The sequence below is a fragment of the Rattus rattus genome, chromosome 11 (genome assembly GCF_011064425.1).
Source record: "Rattus rattus isolate New Zealand chromosome 11, Rrattus_CSIRO_v1, whole genome shotgun sequence".
NCBI classification, from domain to species: domain Eukaryota; kingdom Metazoa; phylum Chordata; class Mammalia; order Rodentia; family Muridae; genus Rattus; species Rattus rattus.
Window position 1 is genome coordinate 19673938 of NC_046164.1, and position 9758 is coordinate 19683695.

General features: G+C 46.0%; 1 protein-coding gene and 1 pseudogene across 1 annotated transcript; both read right to left on the reverse strand.

Annotated features, from left to right (window-relative positions):
* Nucleotides 1–4283: 4283 nt before the first annotated feature.
* LOC116912702 lies at nucleotides 4284–5033 on the reverse strand (annotated as a pseudogene).
* Nucleotides 5034–5484: 451 nt separating this feature from the next.
* On the reverse strand, nucleotides 5485–6088 carry LOC116912703 (igE-binding protein-like; the record flags this gene model as incomplete). The annotated part of the gene is given in 2 exon segments (XM_032916831.1): nucleotides 5485–5521; nucleotides 5523–6088. Coding segments are annotated over 2 exon segments (603 nt in total), but the record flags the coding sequence as incomplete, so codon positions are not given.
* Nucleotides 6089–9758: the final 3670 nt, after the last annotated feature.

Here is a 9758-nt window from a genome sequence, read left to right on the forward strand (position 1 = left end):
TTTACTAGGTGCGTTCTGCCGGATGCCGGTGCCATCTTGTAATGGAGTATGTAAGGACAGCTCCTCACATATGTGAGGACAGCTCCTCGGACAGCTCCTCACATCTGTGAGGACAGCTCCTCGGACAGCTCCTCACATCTCCCCCTTTTCTGTTTTTTTAAGCAAACAGGACACCCAGATATAGGAGGGCGAAGACAGAGGTCATGTCCTCGTACAAAGTTGGCGAACCTGTACAAGAGAGATACCCTTAGGCTGTTGTTGGGACCCAGGGCACTCCCGACCCGTCGCACTGCCATTTTTCGAGGGAGGGAAAACTGGGGCAGAAACCCTCATGTAATATGACATGCCTTCCAGGGAGCGTATTTGGTAGAACTTCCCTGTGCGATGCTAAGCTCGTCACCCCTCATGGGCTGCTCAAGCCGGACACTCTAATCCTGTGCAATGAACTGAGGTTCTAGGAGTGCAAGAGCTGTCCAGCCGTCGACCTGTTCCTTGAGCATGGTCAACCAGATATCGGCTGACGCTCCTTGTTCAAGGGCTACAAGCGCCTGGGCGATCACTACTTTGTCCTTTCTTGTTTGAGATCTCAATTTGCAAAGCAACCAGAGGAGTAACACTAATCCATAGCAAAGGATCACTCCAAAAAGTCCCACTCCCACCCATTCCTTCAAATAAGAGACTGCTGAGGTGATCCAGGACGACAATCCCTCCGTCAAAGACAGGTCCAGTCGGGTAGAATTTACTTGAATGATGGTCGCTCTCAGCTCCCAAAGTGTCTGTTCAAACTCCGAGGTCCAATTCTGTAACAGATGCTGTGAAAGACTCTTAGACAGATTAGCAGCTCGGGTAAATTTGTCATATTATATGGAGGTGACACAAAGGCCTGGGAGTTTTTGCTCACAGCCAAGCTGGGCCAGTTGCCATAGAATGTCTAATTGCTCTCGGACCAGATCTATACGTTGGTTGACAAGCATAAGGCCTCCCTATATCTGAGTATTGGCCGAGGCCTGTCTGTCCCGAGCCACAGAGACGGTGGCCGATAAATCATTGATAGTTTGGGTTGTCTGTACTGAATTTGACAAGGCCAATGCCGAGGCAGTATCCGAGGCAGCGACTGCTGTCGTAGCAACAATGCCAGCAATAATTGCAGAAGTACCAAAATCTCTTTTTTCCTCTAAATAAGGTCATGGTCCCCGGGGCATCAACAGGGATTGGGATAAAGCGAGGCATGCGGGTAACTACTGCGATATTTTATATGAGTAGCTGTCCAGACAGAGGCAGCAGGTTTGATGTTCCCCGTCCAGGAAAATGACAACCGTCCCTTTTCGCCCTTTCCTCCAAGTAGCATCGCCATGGGTGTAAGATCAGTGCAGCTACCATTAACGCAATGTAAGGCCACCACCATAGAGAACTGTGGCGTTAGCCACAATGTCCTCCTCACCAGTTCCCCATGTGGCCTCCCTTAACCAAGCAGAAGATTGATTACATAACATAATGCAAGGGAGATCAAAAGATGATTTGTTGAATATGCCAAAACAAAGGCTGCCCTTAAGGGGAATAGTCCTATTTTCTTTTAGTCGTTCAACCTGTGGATCCTTAGGTAAATAGGCCAACCCTAAATCCCTGTTAGTGGTACATCACCGGCATCAGGAGTGGAAAGGTTGACATTATTCCCCATCGTAGCTCGCCCTGCACCGTTGCTGGCATCCATGGAAGAAGAGTGAGGAGGTGCAGGAGTCCCAGTCCCTTCTTGATCACTTGCTGTGATGCTCCCAGTAAGTCGTCCTGGGATCCATATGGAATTTTCATTGTCCTGTGGAAAAACACAGACAGCTCCCCTGGATCTTATTAAAACAGGATCCAGGCCTTTCCATTCATTTGTTAATACATCCTTCCATTTGACTAATTCTTTTGTCCTCTTGGGCTCTGAGCAATGTTGCTCAGCCGCTGTTTGTCCAGCTTCATCAAGATTTAAAAATTTAAGGTAAAAAAAAGGGCCAGAGCAGTGGCCACTCGGGGGTGTTGGGGAGTTCTATCATAATTCCCTTCTTTGTTTTATTAAATATGATTTGAGCGTCCGATGAGCACGCTCTATGATTCCCTGTCCTTGAGGGTTGTAGGGCAGGCCCGTCAGGTGGGTAACCTGCATCTGAGCACAAAACTGATGGAATTTTTTGAGATGTGGTAGGGGCCATTGACAGTTTTTACACATTTTGGCTTTCCCCAAGCACTCCATGCTTCAAGGCAGTGCTGAATGACATGCTGTTTTTTTCTCCTGTAAGTGGGGGTGGCATGTAGAATTCCCAGAACATGTGTCTATAGATACATGCACATACTGTAATTTTCCAAAAGTAGAATTATGAGTCACATCCATTTGCCAGATTGTAATGGCTGTATTCTCTCTGGGTTGACCCCGGTGAGAACTGGGAGGAACTGGCAGCACTGTTGGCATTGGGTGACTATATCACGTGCCTCTTTTCTAGTTATAGAGAAGCGGGCGGCGAAAGTTTCTGAGGTGACATGGAAATTGCCACGAAGGCTTTTAGCGGCCTCTAAAGGAGAGGCCAGGGCCACAGCTATCATTTTGTGGCTTTGTCAGCCAAATCATTCTCTGAACTCATTAAAGGGAGTCCAGAATGGGCCCGTATATGAGTAATGTATACAGGAATCTTCTATTTAATAGGATAATTTGGATTTTTTCGAAAATATCTGCCACCTTACTAGTGGTTTTAATTATACCAGCGGTTTCAAGAATACTAACAGCATTAACCACATAGGAGGAATCTGAAACAATATTTAGAGGAACCTGGAATTTTTCAATGACCTCCATGACCACTAGGCATTCTACCACTTGGGGTGAGGTTTCAAAATATTGTCGTGAGAATACTTGGGAGTTTACCACATATGCTCCCACCCCTGTTTTTGACCCATCCATATACACCGTTATCCCCTCCTTTAATGGCCTGTGGGATGTGACGCGAGGGAAAACAATAGGTTGTGATCTTGCAAAACACAATAGGGAGTGTTTAGGATAATGATTATCTATCTTCCCTGTAAAGGATGTGAGCAGCACTGCCCAATCATCAGAGGTAGCGGCTACAGTTTGGATCTGGTAGGGTGTATATGGGATAATCAATGATTGGGGTGGAGTCCCAAAATGACAGATGGCAGCTTTTAGGCCCTTAATAGCCAGATGTGCTACTGCGGCTGGATACCAATCAATAATCTTCACAGGGGAAGCATGTGGATGGATCCATAACAGTGGACCTTGTTGCCATAAAACTGCAGTGGGTAAATCCTTGGTATCTAGTACACAGAGTGAAAAAGGTAGAGACCAATCAATGCGTTGCAAGTGGGCCTGTTTTATGGCATCTTCTACTTTTAGTAAGGCCTTGGTTGCAGCGGGAGTTAGCACACGAGGGGAGGTGATGTGGCCGTCCCCTTCCAATATTTCAAACAAAGGTTTTAATTCCGCGGAAGGGATTTTCAAAAATGGTCTCAACCAGTTGATATCTCCCAAGAGCTTCTGAAAGTCATTAAGAGTATGGAGGTGGTCTCTACGGATTTCCAGTTTCTGGGGTATAATCTTATCAGGGAAAATAATGGATCCTAGAAAATGACCTGTGTCAGCAATTTGGACCTTTTCTGTAGCAATATGTAAGTCCCATTGTTTAAGGGTTTTTTGTAATAAGGAATAGGCTTGTTTGAGTAATTGTAAGTCTTTATGACACATCAATATATCATCCATGTAATGGATTAACAGTAAATTTGGATAGGTCTCCCTGACTGGTTTGAGGGCTTCCTGAACACACATAACTGACACATCAGAGGGCTGTTGGCCATGCCCTGAGGTAGGACCTTCCACTGGTATCTTTTATCAGGTTCAGTATGATTAATTGATGGGACAGTAAAAGCAAACCTGGGCCTATCTGGGGGGTAAAGCAGAATAGAGAAAAAACAATCCTTGATATCTATTATTACCAAATTCCAATCTTTTTGCAGGGCTGAGAGTATAGGAAGGCCCCGCTGAATGGGTCCAAGGGATTCCATCTGATCGTTAATGGCCTTCAAGTCATGGAGTAGTCGCCATTTTCCTGATTTTTTCCTTATTACAAAAATTGGGGTGTTCCAAGGAGAGGTGGAGGGCTCCAAATGTCCCAATCTTAATTGTTCATCCACCAGTCCTGTAGCTGCCTGTAATTTCTCAGAGGTTAATGGCCATTGGGGAACCCACACCGTGTCCTCCATCCTCCATGGTATGGGTCGTGCTGCCCCAATGGCGCCTAGGAAAAACCCAGGCCTTGTTTATGGGGGTTGGCGATCGGTTCAATGGGTGTGAGACAACCCTGTTCTAATCGCCCTAGGCCTTTCCCTTCCTTATAGCCCATCCTTGACATCATGTGGGCCACTTGTGGGGGGTATTCATTAGATAAGGTCAGTCCCATGGTCTGCATAACATCCCTCCCCAAAGATTAACAGGCAGGGGAAGTACATAAAGGAATAAATTGTCCCTGTCGGCCATCGGGCAGTTGTCCAAGTTAAGTGGCAGAGCTGATCATAGGGCATGACTGGTAGCCTAATCCTTGTAGTGAGTGAGAAGATTTTTGTAGGCCATGATTGAGGCCACCATTTTGAGGAAATTATACTTTTCTCAGCCCCAGTATCCAGTATGGCTTTGAATTTCTTTCCATTAATTTCCAAGCTCAATTTTGGGCGGTTGTTAAGATGAACCACCAAATATGCCGAATCATGACCCGTGGACCCCATGGGCCTCTTGGTATCCTGTATCGTGGCCTGGGAGCACGGAAGGAGGAATAACTGTGCTATTCTATCTCCTTCACTTACGGAAAAAAACCATCGGGACTTGAACAAAGAATCTGAATATCAAGAGAGCGCTGAGCTGCAACAAGGCCTGCATGGAGTATCCGTCCTTGCAGGGCGAGAGATCCTCTCCCAAGGACAAGGCCTGTGGTTGACAGGGGTAGAGGCCCCACCGTCTGAGCAGGAATTGGCTGAATGCCCATCTGGGGCATTAGAAAAAGTCTGAGGGGGCACGCAGGTCCAATTTTGTGTCGCCTGGGGGGGACCTCCTCTGCGGGGTCGTGGCCCTGTGAAAGCGGTTCCCATATCTTTGAGGGTCCTGGGACCGGGGGCCCACCAGCCCGTTTTTTGACATCTCATTAGGTCGAGTCTCCAAAGGAGGGAGTAGTTTGCCTTTAATGTCTCTCACTGATCGGCACTGGTCAGCCCTATGGTTGCCACATCGGACACAGAGGGTTGCAGACCCCCTGTCTCTTTTTGTCATCCTACAGTCTCTTTTTAGATGGCCTGTTTTCCCACATTGAAAGCATGATCTTTTATCCGTCCCTTTAACGGGCGTCACTGGAACTGGAGAATGGCGGGACGCCAGGCCTGGAGTTAATAAGGGCCCTCCAAGTTCCTGCAAACTCTAAGCTAATCCTGTAGCCCTTTATTTCTTCGGGGCTATGGCTGTTGGCACTCCTGGGTGGCTTGCTCGAAAAAGCTGTTCTATTAGTGGTGCTGCTTGTTCAGGATCGCCAAAGATTCGTCCTGCAGCCTCTGTCATTCTAGCTACAAAATCTGAGAAATTTTCCTGGGGTCCCTGAACGATTTTTGTAAGTTGATTATCATTCCCTCCTCTCCTGGACAGTGCCTTCCAGGCTCTAATAGCCGTGCTGGAGACCTGAGCATAGGCGCCCCAGTGGTAAGCAGACTGATCAGCTGCAAAGCGGCCCTGTCCTGTTAAGAGTTCGAAAGTCCATTCTTGTTGCTCAGGTATTAAGGCCGTAGCATTCGCTCTGGCCTGTGTTTGGGCTGCCTCATACCAGAGCGCTTTCCATTCCATGTATTGGCCCATGCTGGCAAGGGCTGCCTTAGCAATCATCTGCCAATCAGCAGGTGTCAATGCTGTCATGGCCAACCTGTCAAGTTGTGTTAGAGTAAAGTTGGCCGTGACTCCATACTTTCTAACTGATTCCGCTAATTCCTTAATCTGATTATATTCAACAGAGGCATGGACCCGTCCTCCCTCCGGAGTCTCAAAGATAGGAAATGTCATACTCAGCTTTCTTCTCACCCTCTCGCGGACTAGTGAGAAGGCGCGTGAGCGTGTCTCATATGGAGGGGGCACCGTTGGTGGTGGCCGTGCTAGAAGGCTTCTATTACTTCCCCTACATTCATCGGGGTAATATCTTTCCTCCTCATATTTAGCTGCTTCCTCATCTAGCTCAGCCTCCTCCTCTGAGTCTAAGGTTTTATTTTCAGAGCTTTCAGAACTGTCGAGGTTCAGCGCTTCTAGCTCTTTCACAGGGTATAGGCTGGCTCCCCCTCCTGGTTTATGTGTAGAGGAGGAAGTGCTGGAATCTGAAAATTTCAACGCTCCCTTGTCTGCGGACTTACCAGGAGGGCCCTTTTTCTTTCTTAGGACGTCTTTTTTCTTGCGCGCGCCCAACCTCTCACTACGTTCGGTTTCTGACAGACTTTCCCAGACTACCTTGAGAGTGGCCTGTCCTATTACTGCTGCCTTACACGTTTCATCCTTTAAACAATTCTTAACCAGCTTCCATATAGCTTTGGTCCCTAGGCGCAGATCCTCTTCCGCCAATTTTCTGTCAAGGTCTTTTCCAAGTTTGTTCCATGAGGCAATCGTAAACGAGCCTGAACAGGCAAACCAAGGCGCCACCCTCTCCACCTCCTTCACAAAGTTTTAAGTGTTCCTTCTCCAATTTTGATGTCCTCTGCTTTAACACTGTTTCCAAGGCCGTGACCACAGACTGTGAGGATCCCATGATGGGCCAGGAACGCTGGCGCTTATCTCGCCCCGTCTGACAAGGCGTGAGGTGAAAAGGGTAGAGACGGACACGCTGCTCTTTGTGCAGGAGTCTTACACGCGCCCCCTGGATGGTGCCGCCATATCTACGCCAGCCTTATCGTGTCCTTTCTCCTCAACAGTCAAAATCGAAGGTAAAGGGAGATCGCGAAGCTCACTTATATCGAGACTGAGACGCGCCTTCAGCTGCTGTGATCGTCCTTTTAACAGCGAAAACGGTGAAAACAGAACTTAAAGAGTAGGGTGGCTCCCAGGACAAATACTATAGCCTCAACAAATCCTTCCCAAGGCGGTGACAACCCCAGATCAAAGTCCAAGAGAGGGCTGCCTCTCCGAACGTATCTACCTGCAGTTCTGAATCCTCCTTGTTGCCAAGGGATCTCCGAAGGTGCTGACAATGGAGAGGTTTTTCCCGGGTTTTTGGCAGCAGATGTCCCACGCTACGTCTAGCCAGCAGGAACGACACGGCACACACAGGATCCTACTGCAGAAAAGCTTTAATGCGTCTTGAGAGGGAGAGCATAAGCTTACAATGCGGAGACGCCGAAAGTGAGGAATAACCGCCCCTTTATATAGGAAACTATCCTTGCCTAGGGACGTGTCACTCTGACTGGTCGCCAATTATGCCAGATGACGTACCATAACGTACGTGTCCCTTTGAGTAGGGAAGTTACCAGGCGCCTGCGTATTGCCCTTTTTACTAGGTGCGTTCTGCCGGATGCCGGTGCCATCTTGTAATGGAGTATGTAAGGACAGCTCCTCACATATGTGAGGACAGCTCCTCACATCTGTGAGGACAGCTCCTCAGACAGCTCCTCACATCCCCCATATTTCCCTGCACTGGGTTCCAACTTTGGCAGGACCAAAGACTTCCTCTTCCACTGGTGCCATAACAAGGCTATTCTCTGCTACATATGCAATTGGAGCCCTGGGTAAATTTATTTCTAGTTTTCAGTGGTGGTTTAGTCCCTGGAAGCTCTGGTTGGTTGCCATTATTCTTTCTAGGGGTTGCAAGCTTCCTTATGTACTTCAATTATTTCTCTAATTCCTACTAAGGGGGGCCTGTTCTCAGTTCAGTGGTTTACTGTTAGCTTTGACTTCTATATTGGAAATGCTCTGGTTGTGTCTCTCAGGAGAAATCCACATCAGTTCCCTTTCAGCATGTATTTTTTAGCTACATCAATATTATTTAGTTTTGGTGTCTGTATGTGTATGTATAAAGAGCAAACAAACAAATCTCTTAAAGAAAAACAGGAAAACATAATCAAGCAGGTGAAGGAATGGAACAAAGCGATGCAAACCTAAAAATGGAAGTAGAAACAATAAGGAAGCACAAATGAAAGCAACCCTGGAAATTGAACACCTAGGAACAAAGTCAGGAACTACAGATTCAAGCATCACCAACAGAATACAAGAAATAGAAGAGATAGTCTGATAAGATACCTTAAAAGAAAAAAACAAAAAACAAAAAACTTCTAACCCAAAGGAAATCTAGGACACAATGAAAAGGCCCAATCTAAGAAGATAGGAAGACAAGAGAGTTAAGATTCCCAGGTCAAAGGACCCAAAAATGTCTTCAACAAAATCATAGAAGAAAACTTCCCCAGCCTAAAAAGAGATGGCCATATATATACAAAATGCCTAGAGAATACCAAATAGATTAGACCATAAAAGAAAATCTAATCATAACATAATAATCAAAAAACTAATGCACTGACTAAAGAAAGAATATTAGAAATAGTAAGCGGAAAAACCCAAGGGATATGTAAAGACAGACCTATTAGAATTTTACCAGATTTCTCAACAGAGACCATAAAGGCAGAAAAGCCTGGACACAGGTCATGCAAACATTAAGAGAACACAAATAAGAGACCAGGCTACTATACACAACAAAACTCTTAATCAACATAGATGGAGAAACTGAGATATTCCAGAACAAATCAAAATTTAAACAATATCTATCTACCAATCCAGGACTACAGAGGATTCTAAAAGGAAACCTCCAGAGTAAGAATGGTATCTACTTCAAGAAAATCAAGATATTAATTATCTCACAATAAAATCAAAAGGAGAGAGTTATATAGGAGAGAACATTGGCTAAGACAGCCAAACTTCAAAAAATATTTGGCGGTGGGAGTGGGAGTCGAGGGTGGAGGTATAGGTAGGGAGTGAAGCTGGACCCTCAGAAGTGCAGACAGTCCTGAGAAGTCACAGGAGATAATTAATTTTTGCCGACATTCCTGACCCAAGAGGAAACAGTCTGGTACCATCTGTGCACTCTGGGCACAGGGATCTAGGTGCAATTAGGGGCAGGATCTTTAGGGTTTCTGCCAGCACCAAGAACTGAAAGCCAGTAGCAAGGAGCACCTACACACCTTAGAGCAGAGGTAAGACCTACTCTTCTCCACCCAACAACCTACCTGCAGGCTTCAGGACACACAAACAAAAGAGCACCTCTCTGTTCCCAGATTTGCCTGAAAGAAAACAGGTCATATTGACACAGGCATACAAGGAAGACAAGCCACTGTCAGAATCAGCAAGTCAAGCTAACACCAGAGACAACCTGATGGCAAGATGCAAGTGCAGGAACACACTGAAAATGGATGACTGTTCCTCTTTTTTCATACCCTCCCCAGCATCTGTTGTCACCTGAATTTTTGATCTCAGACAATCTAACTTGTGTGAGTAGAATCTCAGTGCTGTTTTGATTTGCATTTCTCTGATGCCTAAGGATGCTGAACATTCCTTTAGGTGCTTATCAGTCACTCAATATTCCTCAGCTGAGTATTCTTTGTTTAGCTCCTTACCACATTTTTAATAGGGTTATTTTATTTCCTGGAGTCTAACTTCTTAAGCTCCTTGTATATTTTGGATATTAGTCCTCTATTAAGTTATAGGATTAATAAAA